General features: G+C 53.5%; 1 protein-coding gene across 3 annotated transcripts in view; it reads left to right on the forward strand.

Moving 5' to 3' along the window:
• The window catches only part of XXYLT1 (xyloside xylosyltransferase 1), a 103,576-nt gene extending 83,460 nt beyond the window's left edge, over positions 1-20,116 (forward strand). For all 3 annotated transcript variants that reach the window (XM_073358987.1, XM_073358985.2, XM_073358986.2), the window contains exon 4: positions 18,644-20,116. In XM_073358987.1, the coding sequence (XP_073215088.1) occupies positions 18,644-19,040 (397 nt within the window). In that variant the 3' untranslated portion in view covers positions 19,041-20,116. The remainder of the gene's footprint in view (positions 1-18,643) is intronic.
• The last annotated feature ends 2,057 nt before the right edge of the window (positions 20,117-22,173 follow it).

The raw sequence follows: 22,173 nt of genomic DNA on the forward strand, positions 1-22,173 counted from the left end.
AGGAGGAGGCATGTCGAAAAGCTTCCTTGTTTCGCTGAGAGTTGGTAGTGGAGAAGCAAGCTGGGCTGCCCAACCCTGGAGAGGCAAGCTGGCTGGATCCCCAGCCCAAAGGACGCGCAGTTGGTGTTTGTCTCCAACCTCTCCTGGCCTCTGGTTCTTTTCTTTTACCGTCTGGAGTGCAGGGAGCAGGGAAACCCTTCCTTCCAGACCCAGCTGTCCGTTCAGCCCGGATGCCTTGTGTGCTTTGTGAGGAATAAAGCAGAAGTCCAGGGCCTCCAAGACTCTGGAAGAGCATGTGCCTGTTCCTCTAACCACGCACCCCGGGCTATGTTATTGAACCCGTAAATAATCCCATCAGATCTGGGTCTTGTCTCAGCCCGTAGACATGGGGCCCTCTTACTGCTAATGGCCCCAGCGGCCAGCCCCTCAGTCTGACACTGCATCCCAAAGCTGTCCTGTCCAGCAGTCCAGCACCGCTACCATGAGGCTAAGAGCTGGCTCAGCGTTGACGCTGAGTGCCCCTCACTGAGTCACCAGCTGCAGGAGCTTTCATCCACGCACAGACCCAGCCCTGCACTGCGCAGTGTTACCAAGCTGCCGCTGGAGGCCAGACACGTGGCCAAAGGGGGCTCTGCAGGAGGGAGCTGTGTATACCTTCTCTCCCATTGTGCAGGCACGGGGCTTACGGCAAGCCAGATACCCAGGTTTGGGTGGTGTCTGGGCCAGATTGCAGGAATGCAAGTTTCTAGCACTCAGATTCCCTGGAAGTTTTGGGCAGTAAAATAATTTCTTGATGGTTTGACGAGAACTTTACAAGACACCCAAGCAGCCAGCCAGGTTTTGTTGTGAACCTGTTATGCTGTAGCTGAATCTCAGGCAACTGCAGGCAACAAACTCCTAATAAGCTGTCTTCCTCTAGGGCCATGTGTTTTTCACAGCTGTCCAGAATGTCTCTTCAGCTCCAGGGAGTCCTGTCAGCTTCCCAGCCCCTTTCCTCATCTGGTAGGGCCACGGTCATCATTCAGCAAAGCCCCACTTTCCCCAGCTGCTGTTCACTCCCCATCAACAGTTCCTGGTGTTCTTTCTCAGCCCTTTGGGCTGCCCTAGCCCTTCGCCCGTGAGTCCGAACCTCTTTGCTCATGTCATTAGTCCTGGAGAAGGTGGAGTCAGGGCAGATCCTCAGTCAGCAACGGATTCACTGACTGCGGACAAAAGCTCGAATCCAGCCAACAGTGACCAGAATTGTTCCCTTCCTGGTGCCTTTGCAGGGGTGTCTGTGGATGTCTGGGCAAGTGTCCACATCCCACAGACCAGCCCTCAGTGGGCCCCTGGGGCACAGAGACTGATGCCCTGCTCTCTCCTGCGGGCGGTGCCTCTGGGGTGCAGGAAGGGAGGGGGGAAGTGATGGGTCCCTGAGTCAGTGACACGCATAGGCACATTCACGCACCTGGACCCAAGGGGAGACGCGCTTTGATCCAAGTTTGAAACCATGCCTACCCCATGGAGCCGCAGACGTCCTAACGAGAGGAGAGAGAAAGCACATCTGGCCTGCTTGCCCAGCCTGGCGCCCCAACGCCTCAGTGCGCCCCAGGGCCAGAAGTGTAGCATGACACCAGTGTTTGGTCTGGGCTAGGGCTACTGGGCTGGCACTGGTGGAGTGGAAGGCCGGATCTTTCTCCCACTGTCAGGGGAAAGGCCCACACACTGGCTGCAGGAGCGTTAGTCCAGGAACTCTGCTCTCTGTTCCTGTGAAAGTCTTCACACATGTCCTGCTCGCCAGGCACCAGCCACTCCCTGTAAAACGCTATCACCCCGAGCGATCGAGTGGCACTGCCAGGCGATACTTGCCCTCACAGCCCAGATCCCCAGAGCTGGGGGCTGCTCCTTTTGCCCTGCGTGCCCATCATCTTGCCTGACATGGATCCCAGAGAAGATAGTCGAGTGGCTGACACAGGACTCCATTAATAAAGGATTAAAGGAGAGTAATAGAATTAATGCCAATCAACACGGCTTTTTGGAAAAATAGATCTTTTCACACTAACTTGATATCATTTTTGTTGAGATTATAAATGTGGTTAATAAAGGTAATAGGACTGATGTAATATATTTAGGTGTTTGTGAGGCATTTGACTTGGTACTGAATAAAATTGCGTTTAAAAAAACTAGAATGATATAAAATTAACCTGGCAGACAATAAATGGATTGAAAACTGGCTAACTGATTGTCTCCAAATGTAACAGTAAACGGGGAATTGACATTGAGTGGGTGTGTTTCCAGTAGGGCCCTGCTGGAATCAGTTCTTGGCCCTACAGTATAGAACATCTTTATCAATGACCTGGAGGAAAACAAAATCATCCCTGATAAAGTTTGCAGGTGATACAAAAATTGGGTGAATGTTAAATAATACAGAGGACAATTCTGATACAGAACAATCTGGATCGCTTGGTTAACTAGGCGAAAGCTAATACTGTGTGTTTTACTATGGCTAATTGTAAATGTATATGTCTGGGAACAAAGAATGCAGGTCCTATTCACAGGCGGGAGGACTCTTTCCTGGGAAGCAGGGAGTCTGAAAAAGATTTGGCGGTGGTGGTAGATAATCAGCTGAACACAGGCTCCCCGTGTGACACTGTGGCCAAAAGAGTGAATATGGTCCTGGGCTGGATAAATGGGAGTAGGGAGGTTATTTTCCCTCTGTATTTAGCATTGGTGTGATGACGGCTGGAATCCTGTGTCCAGTTCAGTGTCCACAGTTCAAGGAGGATGTTGATAAACGGGAAGTTCAGTTCAGAGAAGAGCCATGAGAATGATTACAGGATTAGAAAACCTGCCTTAGAGTGACAGAGTCAAAGAGTTCAATCTATTTAGCTTAACAAAGAGAAGGTTAAGGGGTGACTTGGTCACAATCTGTCAGTACCTACATGGGGAACAGCTGTTTGATAATGGGCTCTTCAGACTAGCAGAGGTAGGCCCAGCATGATCTAGTGGCTGGAAATTGAAGGTAGACAAGTTTAGAATGGAAATAAGGTATACATTTCTGAGAAAGGGAGTTACTGACCATGGGAACAACTGACCGAGGGTCGTGGTAGATTCTCCGTCACTGGCAATTGGGTGGTTTTCGGAAAGCTCTGCTCTAGGGATTCTTGTGGGGCAGTTCTCTGCCTGCGCTGTACAGGAGGTCAGACAAGATCAGGTCAGACAAGATCAGTTCTCAAACTGTAGGTTGCGACCCCAAAGTGGGTTGCTACCCCATTTTAATGGGGTCGCCAGGGCTGGTGTTAGACTTGCTGGGGCCGGGGGCCCAAGCCTGGAGTCCAAGCCTGAGGGCTTCAGCTCTGGGCAGCAGGGCTGAAGACCTTGGGCTTCGTCTTTGTCCCCCCCTTCTCCTCCTCCCAAAGCAGTGGGGCTCAGATGTCTCAGGCTTTGATCCCCCCTCCGGCACTCGTGTAGTAATTTTTGTTGTCAGAAGGGGGTCATGGTGCAATGAAGTTTGCGAACCTCTGGACTATATGATTACAATCGTCCCTTCTGGCCTTGGGATCTATTAAAGGCACAGCACTTCCTCATTTATAGCACGTAGCAAATCTCTTGTTGACTTGAATGGGAGCAGGTCCTAAGCAATTATTGTACCATGGCTCTTGTCATCTCGTCATGGCAAACCCGTGAAAGTCGGAGGGATTCTGGGTGCATAGGAGATGCAGATCTGGGGTGGGGAGGGGGGGGGTGAGAGAGAGAGACAGATAGACATATACAAACATATACAATACATGGAAATATCCATTTTCACCTTTGAGAATATTCTTGGTGATTTAACAAGAAGCTATTTTAGAACATATTATTACAGCCCTGCCTTGAAGCCCTGCTGTATGCCAGGATCGTCGGTCTGCCAAGCACTGGTAGGTTGTTTATTTCTAAGGCAGACAGCTCTGAGGTAGGACAGTCATCTGAGCTGGCCGGGCAGCAGCACCGAGCATTAAAGGAAACATCAGAGGAAGCCAGGCCAGCAACTGTGTGCCCAGTGCTCAGCCGGCAGGGGAAGTCCTTGTGGAATTTTTTATCTAGCTTTCCTGGGCTGTGTGCTTTGAATGCTGGGAAGTGCTATTCTCCAGATGTTTCCTAGCACATGGACGCTCTGTTTATAAACAGTTGCTCACAGCAGAACCCCTCTGCAAGGGGTAGCCCTCAGCCAAGGGGGCGCAAGGCTGCAGAGTCATTAACAACACAAGTGAAAAACTTGACCATGTTTTGTTTTGGGGTCAAGGCCCCTGGGCTGCTCTCTTGCCCTGGCTTTGGCTGGAGCCTTTTTCCCCTTTTGAAAGGGATCGTGGAGGCTAATGAAGCTACGCCATGATCAGGCTTGAAGTTTAATGGAAGGCTGAAAGTTTCTCTTCTCCACAGAGCAACTTCCTGCTGCTTGTCAGCCTGGGGAGAGAGCAGGGCTAGTGAGGTCTGTCGTCCTGCCTTTGCCGGGGGCTCCTGGGTGGCCGAGAGAGCTGGAGCGGTCACAGGGCAGGGCGTCACTCCGCGACGGGAGGGTGTGTCACGCCGTTAACGCCAGAGGCCAGACCTGGGCTGACGTAACGCAGCCTAGCGTGGGGGAGACCACTGGATGCAGCAGCCGGCGCAGCCGGCAGAGTTTCACACAGGCCGGGAGAAGGGCCGTTCATGGCTCAGCTTTTGCCCTCCTCTCACTACCGATGTACCATGGCCAGAGTCTGTCCCCGGGGGCCTTGCCAGCAGGGGGAGTTTGGAGCAAGAATTTCCGGCTGCTGCTGGTCCCCATTGCGCCCGCCCCGTCCCAGTAACAATGGGATGTGCTGGTGTTGCAGGGTAGTGCAGGCCGGGGCTCTGTAGCCCCTGCAGGCACCCGAGGGGTGGAGACACCGAGGCCTGGCCCAGCTCCGGGGGGGGTGGGGGGTTTGTGTCTCCCTTTGATTTCAGTGCTGTTGGCTCACGGCCAGTGGGCAGAGAGGGCCTGTCTGCACCAGGAAGTTAATTCGGTTTAAGGTTGGGGGTGACTTTAAAGCGGACGTACCCCTGGTGTGACAAGCCTTCGGTGCGATGGCATCTGGCTGCAAAAGTGTGGTTCCATCCTCCGTCCGCAGAGGGGTTTGTGAACAGACGCCCCCACTATCAAGTTCCAGAGTAGCAGCCATGTTAGTCTGTATTCGCAAAAAGAAAAGGAGTACTTGTGGCTCCTTAGAGACTAACCAGTTTATTTGAGCATGAGCTTTCGTGAGCGACAGCTCACTTCATCGGATGCATTCAGCGGAAATATGCTCAAATAAACTGGTTAGTCTCTAAGGTGCCACAAGTCCTCCTTTTCTCCCCACTATCAAAGCATCCCCATTCAGGCTGTGCCCCTGAGCCCCATGTGAGATTCTCCTCTGGCCCCTTCCCTGGCTCCTGGCACAGCCGATGTCACAAAGCCGTGAGCTGCAGATAGCACATTTATTGGGTTACAGTGTACCGGGGAGACTGGGGCTTTCCCTGCATTCCCAAATGCACACTAAAGGCAGCTTCTGCCTGGCCTGGACACAGCTTCTGTCTGCCCTAGCTGTAACCATACGGGAGGACTCTGGGGTCCCCAGGGCCCCCAGTAAGTTCTCACTGTTAGCTTTGGTTCCCCTTTGCTTATCCCATGAATACCAGAGTCTCCCGAGCACGTGGTGAGGAGATTTGGTCTGGCCTGAGGGGAAGAGCTAAAACTGCAGTGGCCAGGGTAAGCGGTAAGCCTGGCAGCAGCCCCCCCAGTGGGAGCACTGCAGTGTTACCGACCGGAGAGTGAGCGGAGCAGAGCGGAGCGAGGACCCAGCTGGGGCCGTCCCGCCCAGCAGGCATACACTCACAGGACCGAATGGCCGGCGAGCGTCCGTCCCTTGAAGTAGTCACCTCTCAATGAGATGCCCTGGGACCATGCCACTTGCTTGCTGGGTACATCAGGGCCATGTGCTTGTGGGGAGGTTTCCTGGCGCCTGGACACGGGGTGGGAATGGCTGGCCATGCATATCCTGCTGCTCGTGTGAGCGTCTGGGTTCCCCTCCCTGACCCGTGCTGCCAGGCGACCGTGTTGCCATCGTGGCAGCAGGAGCCTGCGGGTCTCTGAGGCCTGCAATAGCAGCTGCACAAACCCTAACCCGCACCGCCAAGAAGGCCGTCTCCCACAATGGTATAGGGCTCTCCGTAGCCCCTCGCGGGGGCTCTCAGGCCCTGGCGTGTCCAATCTATGTGAGCTCTCTGCTTTAGGGCCTGATCCTGTGCTCATCTCTGTCTGTCCCAAGCAGAGGAACGGGGCATCCAGGAGTCAGATCTTCCCCCGGCGAGTGCAGGCTCGCAGCCTCCCTCAGGCAAGGCCTGGGCTCTCCGGCCTGCCCAGCCTCCAGCTTCCCCCAGTGCCGCTTGCCGGGCAGTGTGAAGATCCTCATGATGCTGAGAGCTGAACATGGGAGGAGAGCATAAGCTAAGCTGACTTCAACATCAGACTCTGGCCCAGGAGCCACAGCTCGAATCCTCTGCTTCTCCTCGTATTTAATTCCAGAGCAATGCAGAATCCAGCGTCTCGTGCTGGGACGTGGGGGTCCAGTTTGCCGCAGAGCGCAGGGGCCGTGAATATAGCTTGTCACAGCGCTCCGTGAGCACAATGCTGATGGCGTTTTCACATAGAATCATAGAATATCAGGGTTGGAAGGGACCCCTGAAGGTCATCTAGTCCAACCCCCTGCTCGAAGCAGGACCAATTCCCAGTTAAATCATCCCAGCCAGGGCTTTGTCAAGCCTGACCTTAAAAACCTCTAAGGAAGGAGATTCTACCACCTCCCTAGGTAACGCATTCCAATGTTTCACCACCCTCTTAGTGAAAAAGTTTTTCCTAATATCCAATCTAAACCTCCCCCACTGCAACTTGAGACCATTACTCCTCGTTCTGTCATCTGCTACCATTGAGAACAGTCTAGAGCCATCCTCTTTGGAACCCCCTTTCAGGTAGTTGAAAGCAGCTCTCAAATCCCCCCTCATTCTTCTCTTCTGCAGGCTAAACAATCCCAGCTCCCTCAGCCTCTCCTCATAAGTCATGTGTTCTAGACCCCTAATCATTTTTGTTGCCCTTCGCTGGACTCTCTCCAATTTATCCACATCCTTCTTGTAGTGTGGGGCCCAAAACTGGACACAGTACTCCAGATGAGGCCTCACCAATGTCGAATAGAGGGGAACGATCACGTCCCTCGATCTGCTCGCTATGCCCCTACTTATACATCCAAAAATGCCATTGGTCTTCTTGGCAACAAGGGCACACTGCTGACTCATATCCAGCTTCTCGTCCACTGTCACCCCTAGGTCCTTTTCCGCAGAACTGCTGCCTAGCCATTCGGCCCCTAGTCTGTAGCAGTGCATTGGATTCTTCCATCCTAAGTGCAGGACCCTGCACTTATCCTTATTGAACCTCATTAGATTTCTTTTGGCCCAATCCTCCAATTTGTCTAGGTCCTTCTGTATCCTATCCCTCCCCTCCAGCGTATCTACCACTCCTCCCAGTTTAGTATCATCCGCAAATTTGCTGAGAGTGCAATCCACACCATCCTCCAGATCATTTATGAAGATATTGAACAAAACCGGCCCCAGGACCGACCCTTGGAGCACTCCACTTGATACCGGCCGCCAACTAGACATGGAGCCATTGATCACTACCCGTTGAGCCCGACAATCTAGCCAGCTTTCTACCCACCTTATAGTGCATTCATCCAGCCCATACTTCCTTAACTTGCTGACAAGAATACTGTGGGAGACCGTGTCAAAAGCTTTGCTAAAGTCAAGAAACAATACATCCACTGCTTTCCCTTCATCCACAGAACCAGTAATCTCATCATAGAAGGCGATTAGATTAGTCAGGCATGACCTTCCCTTGGTGAATCCATGCTGGCTGTTCCTGATCACTTTCCTCTCATGCAAGTGCTTCAGGATTGATTCTTTGAGGACCTGCCTCAAAGGTGTCACAGGTGTCACATGCCCAACCCCCTCTACCTCAGTCCCACTGAGCAGAAGGAAACCACCTCGGGCCTACCCAGCGCTCCTGCGGGTGATCCTGAGAGCCTCCGAAAGCACTGCTGGGCCTTGCGCTAAAGTCCTGTGCGGCCACAGGGGCGCACTCCTGCAGGGTGCAGAGCAGGCTGCAGAGACCTTGGCTCGCCCGGGGCTGTGCGCAGAGGGTGCGATGCTGAGGAACCGCAGAGCTGCATGGGACCCAGACGGGCCACACGGGTGGATTCTCGTGGCTGTTTCCTTTGTTCCTTTCCATGTCCTTCTTCTTCCCCCTGAAGTGCCTGGCTCAGGCACCTGGTCCCCTTCGCCTGGCCTCTCGGCTCCACATTTCATTTCTTCCTGATTTGCCTGTGATCTGTGTATTCTACCGCCCTGGCGTGTTCCATTGTTTTGGCGCTCCTGCTTATTCCGTCGCCTCTCGAAACATAAAACTTTTCCATTTGTTCCCCTCCCCCCCCCGCCATCAAAAAGCACCTGTTGCTTTTAAAGCAAAACCAAAGCACGTTGGAATGAGCGTGCTGGAAAAATCACAGCTGGCCCTGGGGTTAGTGGAGAAAAATACCAGGCCGTGCACAGCCTGGCTGGAGTCTGGGGAGGGTGAGGAGCTGGGGCTTAGGCCTGGTCTTCCCATGGAAAGCTGATGTGCATGGTTATCAGGTATGGAAAGTTGCAGCCCAGAGAAACAGAACTCTGCCCAACCCACAGGCCTGGGGGACAGCTGGGCTTTCGCTGTAGTGCGAACTCTGCTGTTCAGGGTCATTGCCCACATGGATTTCAGTGCAGTGGTCGGTTTAGGTGGCATGCCGTTTGTGTTTTGTTTTACTTTGCTATCGTATTGAGGAGTATGAAGCACCCACCTGGATTTCCTTCCCAAATGCTGAAGTTTCTGTTTGCAGGAAGAGCAGGAAAAGGTTCCAAGGAGTTTAGGGATGAAAAGCCACAGCTGGAGCATCTGCCAGGCAGCTGCGTTTAGTAGCTCCTACTGATCAGAGAAATCAGCAGCCCTCGGGCGCCAAGGGGAACACTAGTTGTGACAGTGTATCCTCCCAGAGCAGTCCCAGGCTCTTTTAGTTGGTAACCACACAACAGACACATGGACTCCAGCCTGCCTCTGTGCTCTGGGAATCACCAGGACGAATTAACCGTTTAATTCCAGCCTGCCGGTAGCTATGCAGGAGCATAGCAAACATGCTCCCAGAGCATTAGCAACTGCGCGTCCACGCTAGACCCATGCCATGGGGGAACTGCACCGCCTGCCCTGCAGGGCCTGTGTGTGTATCTGGCTATGTCAGTGCCTCTCCGGAGCTCTGGGAGCTTGAGCCTGATTCTGCAAAGAGTTACCCCACACAGGGAACTGGCTGCCCTGAACCACCCAAAATAGGGATCCGGATCAGACGCTGAATGCACGATGGAACTGCCTGTGGGGTGCACTTTACTTTCCGGACAGCAGCCTGGCTAGGCCGCCTCTTGAACCCCTGGGAATCGGTGGGGAATTTTACCAAATCCTGTAGAATTTTCCTCCCAGACTCTGCACAAATTTGGGTGCGGGAGGGAGGGGAATTTCTCCTGCAGATTCTCTCCGACACTCAAACACTGGGTAATGTTTGTCCTCACTGAGTGTAAACTCGGGTAGCTGACTTTACCCACTTCTCGTTTGGGGAATATGGAGTTTAGTTTGGGTTAGTTTAACCACTTATATTTTTTTGTCAGTACACGACCATTAGATCACATAGATTTGGCGCTTGGTTGTTTCACCCACTCTGGTTTCCTTTAAAGAAAATCGACCTCTTCCATCCCTCTTGATCTCATCCTCCCCCCCCCCCAACCTCCATGGGGCGCTCCCTTTGGCTGGGCTCCCTCTTCCCATACTCCTAGCTAGAGAGAACCAAAATGCCACAATTAAAGGAGCAATTTGGCAGAATGGTCAGTGACGGTGAGATCTGCACGAGAGACCACGCCAGTGGAACGCCAGACCACTCCAAAGCAGCTGTTGTTGGTTGGATTTGAACCTGCACCTGAAAGGTTAAAAGCTGTCCATGCTGTTACTCGCTCCTGGAGCTGTCCGCTCCCTTGCCACTGAACTGTTCTCACCCTCATGGACTCTGTGCCTTTGGCAGCTGACACCGGGTCCCTGCGTCTCTGAAGAGCTGCGCTGGGATTTATTCCCTTGTGAACAGTGCAGTTACACGTGCGCGCACACGCACTGTGACTTGACCTAGTACATAACAGGACAAGGGAAAGTAACACTTCCTCCTCCAGGTTTTGGCTCGGGACTAAACAATTGCTTTGTTTGTTTGTCCACCAAAAAGCAGGGTATTGTTCTCTTCCCCTTACTGCGTCTGCATTTACTTGGATTAGCGGCTGCACGCTAATCCCCTGGGGAACGATGCTGCTCTAAAACTGATTTAGTCATTTAAAGTAAATCTGCTTTTCTGACTGGTTGAGCTGGGGCTGGAGCCCAGCCTACGGTGGTGGATGGCGCAGTCGAGGGATGAGTGGCGCTCTGGGTTGCGGCTGTGTCAATGTTCCTGTTACAGCGACAGGGGTTATAATCCTGTTTTCAGGGGTTATAATCCAGCTCTTCGACAGTCGCTCTGGGCTACCCCTCGGCTATCGAGGGTGCAGCACGCTTCTTTAAAATAAAAATGTGAAACAAATGATCAGTCCCATCGCTTCCGAGGTGCCGCCATCCCTTTCCCCTCTTGGCGTCTGGCTCTGTCCCTTCCTCTGCTCTACGTTATTTTCTCTCATTTCCGTGGGTGGAAGCTGATTATTTTCATTATAATGCTTGAGAGCTCAGAAGAGAAGCTGGATCAGGTAATATATAGAGATGGGCTGGAGCCCCAGCCCTGATCCAGAGGCCCTGAACATTGAGGAAGAGTCGCTCCGGAGCCAAGCTTTGGGGTGCAGGTCTGTATCTACCAAGGGCTGAATCAAACCCTGCGTGTTGGGGAAGCTTGGTTCTGGATCCAGTCTTTGCATCTTGGGCTATCTCTAACTCTGTGTAGTTTTGTTATTTTCTTTCTCCTGTAAGTGCAACGTAGATGATGCGATGCTGTCTCACACCTGGTATTTGCTTGGTTCATTGGCACTCACAGACAGACTGTCATCAGTCTGGGGGGAGGGATAGCTCCGTGGTTTGAGCATTGGCCTGCTTAAACCCAGGGTTGTGAGTTCAATCCTTGAGGGGGCCATTTAGGGATCTGGGGCAAAAATTGGGGATTGGTCCTGCTTTGAGCAGGGGGTTGGACTAGATGACCTCCTGAGGTCCTTTCCAGCCCTGAGATTCTATGATTCTGTGATCACTGTGGCCTGCGTGGTCCTGTCTGACAGATTTCTGTGCTAGCCACAGAGCCTGATGGAGAAAGGTCTGATTCTTTTCTCTCTTCCCAGCACTTTGGATTGCACTGATCATCAGACCGTACTGACTGCCCCATGCGCCTTCGCTGAGCAGACCATGCACTGCCCCCCGCCTCCCCACCTCCACACACACATCATCACTTCCATTCTTCTGCCTCCGAAATCCCAGACAAGGGTTTGGGTAGAACTGTCAGAAAATGGAGTTTTCCTTCCATGGGAAATGGCCACATTTCAAAATGGCTTTCACTCCCACATTGGAAGGAAAGGCCAAAGTATCAGAAATATTCACAAAACAAAAATTCCCAAGTTTCACATTAGAAACGCCTAGATGGAAAATTTTGCCTTTCCACTTGCAAAGAAATGGGCTCAATGTTTGGAACTGACATTCTCGGTTTGATTCAGCTGATCAGAAAGCTGAAGAGTATTGTCCCAGTCGACATGGTTTTGACAAAGCCATGTTTTCTGCCGGGAGAACGTTTCCTACCGAGAATGCCTGGTCACTCTGGCCTTGGGTATTGGCTCCCGTTCGACGCCACCGCTCTCCGTGGTTCTACACGGACACCCCTCCTGCCAGTGGGCGTGGGAGGGCTCTGGGAGGGTGCAAAACTTGGGCTGTGGAACCACCAGGCAGGTGGTGGATGGCTGTCTCATTTCTTCCGTCCCAGGAGACGCAGGACTTTTGCTTTCCCAATGCCTGGTTGAACTCGGGACTCGGATGAGACCCCGGCCCGGTTAGGGCTTTGCCGTGCACGAGGGAGGCAGCGCTGGTGAGCTGTGGTGCAGAGTGTTCCAGCTGCACTCGTGTTCATCTGCGAGTCGGAAGGTGGATGCAGTGCAAAGCCCTGGTCCAGTTACTGGCCACACCCAGGCAGGGGGAGAGGGAAGGAGATTTCATCTTGGGAAAGAGACGACTAAGGGGGGATATGATTGAGGTCTATAAAATCATGACTGGTGTGGAGAAAGTGAATCAGGAAGTGTTATTTACTCCTTCACATAACACATGACCTAGGGGTCACCCAATGAAATGAACAGGCAGCAGGTTTAAACACACAAAAGGAAGTATTTCTTCACACAACGCACAGTCCACCTGTGGAACTCCTCGCCAGAGGATGTTGTGAAGGCCAAAAGTATAACTGAGCTCGAAAGAGAATTAGATAAGTTAATGGAGGATAGGTCCATCAATGGCTATTAACAAGATGGTCAGGGATGCCTCATGCTCTGGGCGTCCCTAGTCTCTGTTGGCCAGAAGCTGGGAATGGGTGACAGGGGATGGATCGCTCGATGATTCCCTGTTCTGTTCATTCCCTCTGGGGCAGCTGGCCCACTGTTGGAAGACGGGATACTGGGCTGGATGGAGCTGTGGTCTGACCCAGCCTGGCCGTCCTTGTGTGCGACGCAGCCCTGAGTCAGCCCCACTGTCATGAGCACCAGCGTGTTGGGAGAGTGGCAGGTCGAGCTGCGCTGGTGTGGACCCTGGCGGCTGCCCTCCCATCAGACTCCTGAGGCCACTGCAGTGTCTCCCCTGGAGCTGCAAGAACCGTTAACTGGGGTTTCTGCAGTGCCGGCCCCGTGTCTCGGGCGCATGTGTGCAGAGCGCAGGTTAACGCAGCCCGGCTCCCGTTGCTTTCCTACCAAGGGCACGTCCAGAGGTGCTGCAGGGCCGTTGATGTGTCCTGTGCGAAGTGCCTCACTGCTGGGACCTGGCAGAAAATCAGCAGGACTTCTCCAGGGCTCCACCTCCTCTGCCATCCCTTCTGGCTAGGGTGGCATTTGGAGCTGAGAGCCTTCCCGCCCCACCGCGCAAATGGAGCCAGAGCTCAGGGCACGGGTCAGCTTTGCAGAGCCATGAGCTGGTTTGTGTGTGTCTTGTGGCTTCCCTGCTGCTCTGGTTTGCCTGGTGACGGTTCTCCCAACTGCTGAGGGACAGCTTCCAGCCACCCACCAAACTCACCTTCGGGGGGTCTGCTGAGCCCCCTAGAACCCTGAGCCGTGAATGTGATGTGCTTGGAGCAATGAATCCTAAAGCAATGAAAAACAGCTTCCCCCCAACCCTTCCTCTGGGTCTAAGCAAGGCCTGTCCCCACGCACCATAGTTGTGTGCTCCGGCTGTCAGCACCACCTCCTGCTGGGCTGCCAGGTGCTGGGGGAACCAGCCGCCAAGCACAGGGCTGGTGGCAGTGCCGTGTGGATTTGTGTCTCTCACCCTTCGCTTTTACTCAGCGTGGTGGCTGGAAAACGAACTTGTCAGTGCGACTGCTGTCAGTTTCGCTGTCTGTCCACCAGGCTTGGGCTGCAAACGCTGCAGGGGTGTTCGTCTGGTTTAATAAATCTGTTTCTGTGGGAGTTGTTTTGAGTTTCGCAGAACATTTCTGCTGCTCTTAGGGATTTTGTCAGCTGTTTTAAAAAGCCTGTTTTTACAGACCCTAAGTGTTATGCCCAAATCGGATCGGAGAGCGTCTCTCTACTGTCTAGCAACCTTCAGCCACAAGACGCCTTCTAATCAGCCTGTGCCACAGCACCCCTGTGAGATGGACATTACACTTACAGCTGGGGAAACCGAGGCACAGAGCCATTCACTCTGCTGTGTCCAAAAGCACCTACTGGATTCAGTTGTCTCATCTTTGGAGGCTCAAGTTGTGCACCCAGACATTGTGAGACCCGAGTGTTGAGAAAGGTCTGGCTGCATGTGCGTGTCCAGGGGTCACACAGGGCCAGGTGCAGAGCTGGGAACCCACTGGGTCCTGGCTCCCAGTCCTGTGCTCTGACCAGCTCTCTCTCTGTACATTGCTAACAATGGGCCCGATTCTCCGCTGCCTTGCTGCTTGCACAGTCATGACACCCGTGCACAATGGGCTGTAAATGCTGCCGTTCAGCCTGGTTCACTGGCTGCACAAGGGTCGTGGAGGATTATTGGAGCGGTCCGGGCATGGATGTGTAGATTCAGAGCAGTGCATAGGAACTTGGAACATTTAAACACACCACCACCCCGCTGCTGGTGTGCACATTTGAACATATCCTGCCACACTCTGAGCCGGAGGCCTCTCTTGGCTCGGACACGCCTGCCCAATGTTGCAAACAGCCTTCATCAGCAAGTTTGGGTTGTGTGTGCCCTGCTGTGTCTGACTGAGTTCCTGTGCTTGTTGCAGCTGCCTGGAGCCCGCTTCCGGTGCGGGAGAGGGGCAGATCTAGACGGGCGGGGGGGCTGCCACGCCTGCAACACTCTTGGCTAATGTGGCTCTGAGGTGGTGGTCATGTTTTGAAGAGAGGGAGCTGGGCCTGTTCCCATTGCGGCTGCTCTGCGGGGGAGCTGCAAAACCCGCCCTGAACGGCAGTGACCACCTCTCTCATTCAGAGGGACTAGCACGGGGCGGGGGGACTTTTTGGCCTGAGGGCCACTTCGGGGAATAGAAATTGTATGGCGGGCCAAGAATGCTCACAAAATGGGGGTTGGGGTGTTGGCTTTGGGCTGGTGCTGGAGATGAGGAGTTTGGGGTGTAGGAGGGTGCTCTGGGCTGGGACCAAGGCGTTTGGAGGGTGGGAGGGGGATCAGGGCTGGGACGGGTACACGAAGGGGTGCAGATTCCGGTTGGGGGTGCGGGCTTTGGGTGGGGCTGGGGATGAGAGGTTTGGGATGCAGGAGGGTGCTCCGGTCTGGCTTTGGAGAGCAGGAGTGGGATCAGAGCTGGGTCAAGGGGGTTGGGGCATGGGGAGAGGCTCAGGGGGTGCAGGCTCTGAGCAGCACTTACCTCAAGGGTGGTGCGGCCCCCGACCCAGCACCCCGGCCGGAGCGGGGCTGAGCTATGTGGTGTGGCTCGCGGGCCGGATCCGGCCCATGGGCTGTAGTTTGCCCACCCCTGGACTAGCAGATTGGTGAGTGGGGTCTTAGCGTCTAGCCTGCACTGCACCACAGGCTGAAAGAGCAACGAGGCGGTGACTAGGCACCAGCAGACAGCGTCCAGTCCCTCAGGGGTCTGCGTCTGGGCTCGTTGATCCGAGGGTCAGTCAGGAGGCAGTGCGGTTAGATCAGAACCAAGCCCGCTAAGCCTCAGCAGGATGGTTATGCACTGCTGCCATTCCCCCCTCGTGCAGGGCTGTGGGTGGACCCCAGTCCACGCAAGGGGGGTGCAGTATCCTCCCAAGGACAGGATGCTGGGACCCTGCCCCCATGAAACCAGTGTTTGTGGGCACCCAGAGAGAGGACAGAGACTGACTGGAGGAACAGAAGGGCTGCTTTGTGCTGTGATGCTCACCAGTCCTGTGAGCTAAGCAGGGCCAGACCAAAGCCTGGTTTTAACCACTTACACCATCTGGATCAATGGTGTGATGTTCACTGCAATAGTTCTGCCTGGTGTGGATGCAGGGCTCCTGCCAGCCCAGCTTATTCCCCTCCCACGTGGGTATACAAAGCTTTTATCTGCAGGTGAGCTCTGATTTTCTGCCTGCGTGAAAGGCCCCCAGAGATCACAATGGTATTTCAGGCCGTGGGCATGGTGTTTCAGTGCTCTGCTGAGTCAGCCCTCGGTGCTGTTCCAGGGAGCCCCAGGCTCCTGGAGGCACTGTCTTTCCGCCAAGATGTAAAGCCGAGGACCTGCCTGATGGTGATCATTAAAACCCCCCAGTGAGCGCAGTGGCTTTAGTCATGGTGTCTTGGTCAGATTCCAGCAGCTTTCCTGAAATCCCCATGCAGCCGCCATTGGACATGGTGTAATGCTTTGAAATGGGTGAGTGCTCTTACGGAGCTACTACATTCCACCCCAGAGGTGGCTGCATGTCAGTGGTGAAAAGTTTGCAAAGTGCATCAGGATGCCCTGGAATGAAGGAAGGTGGCCTGAACTGGGGCAGCCGCACTGACTGCAGCAAACTCAACCCACTGTGCAAGTACAGTGTGACTCCAGGGGGAGTTTCGGTGCCCAAAGAACGCAGGGTGTGTCCAAAGTGACCAGTGCTGTGTATGGACCGCACAGTCCCACCCTTGTATTTGTCTCATGCCTGTCCAAAATGAGAGGAAGAAGCCGGAGTGCTGGCTCACCTAGTCCTGCCACAGTCCTGGCATCGCAGGGCCCCTGCAGACAGGACATAAGAGCAACTTGATCTGCGTTTCCTCTGCGAGTCAGGAGCCTGTTCCTGCTGCACGCACAGCTGAACCACGGCTATTGTTCGCAGCTGCTCGGGGTTGTGTGGGTTCCCGTGCAGGTCTCTGCACTAGGACGCGAGCGCCAGGAGCCAACACATCAGAGAGCTCTCCCGCGAGCACCAGGAGCCAACACATCAGAGAGCTCTCCCGCGAGCGCTCTGTTGTACCGAAGAAGTCAGGGGGGTTCGCAGGGCAGAGGGACTGACGGCGTCACTGCTGGGGAAGGAGCTGCGTGGGGCTTCTTCTGTAGCCACTCAGACTCCTGTGTGCGTCTTTCACAGGACCGTTGTGTCTGGGTAACCCAGCGGCCCTGCACAAAGCCCCGTTGTGACTCTTCCTGCCGTCACCCCTGCCGCGGGGAGGCTTTGTCTGGGATGGAGCTTTGACGGGCTCTGTGTGAACAGTGTTCACGGGACCTTGAGAAATGGTGGCAGGGCTGAGAAGGGTTTGAGTGTTGCTCTGCAGGGAGCTCGTCTGGCCTCTTTTCCATCCTTTCTTGGGAGGCACCGGGGGTTGGCTTTAATTCCCAGCCCCTTCCTGTAGTGGGAGAGCTTGTGACCCCAGTGATACGGGCGGGAATGGAGTCACTGCAGACTGACGCCAGAGGGCCTACAAGCAGAATCTGGCCCACTTTGTTTCACTGTTTTTATTCCGTTTGTCTTCTAGAATTTGCCTTTGAAGGGGAGCTGAACCCTGTGTCCCTGAGTGCCCCATTGGCAGCACACATTGCACAGCGGCTCGGGGGCTGGGTTAGCCAGTAGCTGTCAAGGCCTTTGACCTCTCAGTCGGCAGCACCCCTGCAATGCAGCCCATTAATCTTCCAAGCCTTTTTCTGCACCAGCAGATCCTTCCCAGGGGACCAAGCAGGGTGACCCAGGAAACTGGGGAGCCTGATGCTGATCCCCGCAAACCCCTGGGAAGGCTGATGGGGGATGCCGGCAATACAGCATGAAAAGATGGTAACAGAATGAATGCCCATCAGCATGAGGGGCTCTGTGGGAAGCAGGACTTGTCACACCACCCCGTCGTCCTGTTTGTGAGGAGATCACAAGTGTAGCTGATAGAGGTCACTGTGTTGACTGAGGTCTGCATAACTTCCTGATAAAAACAGCACACTACAGAAATCGGTGCAGCCCATGTTAAGGGATTAAAGACCAGTTTACCCAACAGAAGGGCGAGCTCTACCTGGGTAGGAGTTTCTGATAGCAGAGGGCTCTGTAACTGATCAGAAAAAGGCTTAATATGATTCCATGGTTGGAAGTTGAGACTAGATAAATTCAAACCACAAATAAGAGGCACATTTTTAAACGGTGGGAGGGTAATTAATGGTTGGCATCATTTACCAAGAGTTGGGGTGGATTCTCCAGCACTTGCCATTTTTAAATGAAGACTGCATGTCTTCCCAAAAGCCCTGCTCTATCTTAGCCAGACATTAGGAGCTTGACCCAGGAATTACTGGGTGAGGTTTTCTGGCTTGTGTTATGCAGGAGGTCAGACAAAATGACCACAATGGTACCACTCTTTAAATCTATTAAGGGCTGTTATAAAGAGGTCAGGGATCAATTGCTCTCCATGTCCACTGAAGGTAGGACAAGCAGTAATGGGATTAATCTGCAGCCAGGCTGATTTAGAAAGATTTTCCTAATATCTAACCTAACTCTCGGGGTGGTTAAGCTCTGGAACAGGCTTCCGAAGCAGGTTGTGGAATCCCCGTCACTGGGATGGTCCAGATTTACTTGGCCCTGCTCACTGCAGGGGGCTGGACTTGATGACTTCTTGAGGTCCTTTCCAGTCCCATAATCCCTTCTGGTCTTAAATCTAGGAGTCCCTGAGGCAGGTGTGAGCTCAGGCTTGCATTCCTTGTCCACCCGGAACACCTGGAGCCTGGAGAACTGTGGGCTTGCAAGGAATGGGTCCCGGGGTGGACTTTTATCTCAGTCCTGCAGGGGCAATGCTGAGGGTGAGCGAGTTTCCCTGGGGTACAGAGAGCATATTTGTAGCTGGTGGAGTTACTGCTTCTTGCGAGGCTTGTGCTCAGCCCAAACCTGGTTGCTGTTGGAGCCATCTGCCTGTGGCCTGTAACGCCCCCATGTTGTGCTTTTCTCCCTTCTCCAGGCACACGTTCTGGCAGTTCCGCCGTGAGAACCCCCAGACCAAGGTGGGTGAACCCCCTCCTGACGGACTGCCTGGCTTTAACAGCGGGGTCATGCTGCTGGACCTGGAAGCCATGCGCCAGTCCCAACTCTACAACCAGTTGCTGGAGCCAGACGTGGTGCGGCAGCTCACGGAGAAGTACCACTTCAAGGGCCACCTGGGGGACCAGGACTTCTTCACCATGATTGGCATGGAGCACCCCGAGCTGTTCCACGTGCTGAACTGCACCTGGAACCGGCAGCTCTGCTCCTGGTGGAGGGAGCACGGGTACAGCGACGTGTTTGATCAGTACTTCAGGTGCGAGGGCCAAGTCAGAATCTACCATGGGAACTGCAACACGCCGATCCCCGAGGACTAGGCCGCTCGTCTCTGTCTGCTGGGGGCAGCACTGCCTTTTCGGTGGTGGGAGAAGCAGCTCGTGAAGTGTGTGTACCAATGCCCCGTGCAAAGGTGTGTCCACCCCATTGTGCGCTAGGCTTCCGCGCCACACTCCAGCTGTTCCAGGAACATTCCAACGCACCTCACCTCAGGGAGGAAGTGCAGTCTAGTGGTTAAACCAGGGCACCAGGGTTCTGCTCCCAACTCAGACACTGACATGGCTACATGAGTTGGGCAAGGCATGTCGCTCCTCCATGCCACAGTCTCCCTACCTGTAAAATGGGGCTAATAATATTTACCCTCCTCCCACTGTGAGGCTGAATGAGTTCGAGCAGCGAAAGCCCCTATGTACATGCAATGTATGCCGATTCAGTGCAACGGCACATAACACTGCCTGCCCTCACATCCTGGGTGCGTCGCCCTGTGGGATAGGGACAGTGCCTCATTTGATACTGACCGTGTCAATGTTTGCACAGTGTTCATGAGCATTGCATTGTTATTTGCTGTACCTACAAAAGGGACCATCACTCGGTGACCTATTTCTGTGTCTAATGCAGGGCGAGGAGACGCCATCTCCAGCCTGGCCTCATTTAGAATAAAAGCCAAACGAGACTTTGTAAAGACTGATTTGTGCTGATGAAATTACAAAGCTGCATTAACACTGGGTTACTCCTGGACCAAAATTGAATCCAAATGAGCTTTAAAGCCTTCTCTTGGTTCTTTCCAGTGCTAAAAGCTTTTCTGCTGTTCTCATCTTAGAACCACACAGAGTGTGGACTAGTGTGTTCTTTTTTACTAGCTCTTCAGTTAACCTTTTGTGGTAGAATAAAGGTGCAAATGTAAAATACTCTGTGTCCATTTTCCACAGCACAGCTGATGCCCTGGGTGAAAAGGTTTGATAAGGGTTTGGTTCTTTCTTACGGTGATTAAAAAGTAGCTGACATGCAGCTGTTGGGTAAATGAAAAAATGGTGTCCTACGTACCATCGCCACTCTGTTTAACCGCCTGAGAGTCCTGAGTCAGGTCTATAATAAAATGTATTCATGGCAGTTGTTATTGCCCCTGTGTGTGTGGCTGATTATAAATGGCAGAGATAATGAGCCTCATTAGACCATTGTCCTTCCTTGGCAGCAGTGAGCTGCTTTTCACCAGGTAAAGCCTGCAGCGTTCCAGCCCATGCTGGCAGAGTGCTCTCTGACGGCCATGCACAGCACCCCCAAGCACTCCGGGTCCTGTCCGGTCTCTCCCAGATTCCTCCGTCGCGGAGGAATCACTAGGGGTGGATCTAGCCCAGTGTCCTGGCTCTGCTGACAGCCTGCAGCAGCAGCAGACAAAGGTGGGATACCCTGCACCCTGGGGAAGCTTCTTCCTACCGCCAGGCATTTAGTGATTGGCTTGTGTGGTTCGGCATAACGGGTTAATCAGGAGGGCAGGAAGTGAGGGTCTTGCAGGCCCTAGCTGGGGTGTGAATGGTGTGCTCCAGCTCTTTAGCTGAGGACATGTGTTCGGTCCTGACCCAGCAATTCCAGAGGGGGGCACAAAGCGGTGCAGAGAACTGGTTGTCTCAGTCTCTAGGACAGCTGCTGTGGTACTGAACGCCTTGCCGTATGCGAGAGAGAGGACAGGGGTATTAGTACATGGGCTTTAATCCTGTGGCGCCGTTAGCCACTGCCCAAACCCACCTCCTGCCTTGCCAGCGAATCCCCATTGGTCCCCCACAAGAGGCAGGCCTTGTGGAACAGAGCCTGCAGAAAGGGGTGCAGATTTCCCGGGGATCTCGACACAGCCTAAGCTCCATGTCCAGCAGAATTGCGACAGTTGCACTTAGCCTAGGGCCTTCAGCGGCGCTAAGACCAGTCTGTACTTTCTAGTGTAACATGTCCGTCGTTCAATGAGCAGCACAGAATAAAATCCAAGTTACACAAGGTATCGCTGCATCACAGGCTGACAACATACATGTAAATATCAGCCCTGGGCTCAGCTATTCACAGCCTTCCTCCTGCAACGTCTGGCTTCCTGAATATTGAGAAACTCCTGAACAGTGAAAACACACCTACTCTGCAAACACAGACAGCTTGGCAAAATCACCAGAGGAGTTTACCCACCCAAGCACACGCTCTTCTAGCCAGCTTGGTTAGGGTGAATATGAGTTACCAGGCACAGCAGTTAGAAGTGCATGATGTGAGAGCAGCTGTGGCTTGTCTGCCTTACTAACCCTGCATGTGTCTGAATATGCTTCAGGTCTGGTCATGTTATTGCTTACCGCGGGTCTGCGGCTCAGAACGAGAGTGCTGGGGCTCTTCTCTAGCACATGCTACCTCTGGGAGGGGTCACACAATAGAGTACAACGCTATCGGTCATATGAAGTGCCATTTATGGGGCCAAAGCTGTAAAGTGCCACCCCTCGCCTGCTCCTCTTCAGAGTCACAGCCCTTGCTCTCAGGCAGTGCAAAGCCTGTCTCTGCACCTGTGTTTGCTTGCTCAAGGGAGGGTGGGGCGAGGCTGGCCCCCATGTAGGAAGATCACTAACCCTGTAATGAATTTGTGCTGGACACTGTACCCATTTAACTATGAGTTTCCAACCTGGGTTGGTAGAATCAACACCCCTTGTGTGTGTAGACAGGGGCTTAGTTAATCGTCAGTTACCCTACAACCTAGCGCTAATGACCACATGGTAAATAGCATGGCACATGACAACCCTGTGATTAACACAGCAGCCTCGGTGCTTTTGCTTCTATACATACTATTCTTCATCCTTCTGTAATGACACGAGACTCCCAGTTGTCGGCAGGTGGGATCAAACCTGGGGCCTCTGGCCCTTAGTGCATGCGCGAAACACCACATGGCCCTTAGGCTATGGCCCTAAGGCTGTAGAGCAGACTCATTAATCTCTCTCTAAGTGATCTTGTTGCCACTTGATGGGCCAGAACCCCACACCCAGGAGATGTGGGGGTTCCACTTCCACTCTGCTAAGTGGGAATGGGGGAGGGGGGACAATGCAGTGAGAACTTTTAACTCCGTGCTGCCTGTTAATAAAGGAATAGCTTTTAATTTTTTTAAAGGCAAAAAAAAGCTGGCAACAAATGTAACCAGCTTGGCAGTGGTGGGTCTGA

This window comes from Lepidochelys kempii, chromosome 9 (assembly GCF_965140285.1).
Source record: "Lepidochelys kempii isolate rLepKem1 chromosome 9, rLepKem1.hap1, whole genome shotgun sequence".
Taxonomy (NCBI): Eukaryota; Metazoa; Chordata; order Testudines; family Cheloniidae; genus Lepidochelys; species Lepidochelys kempii.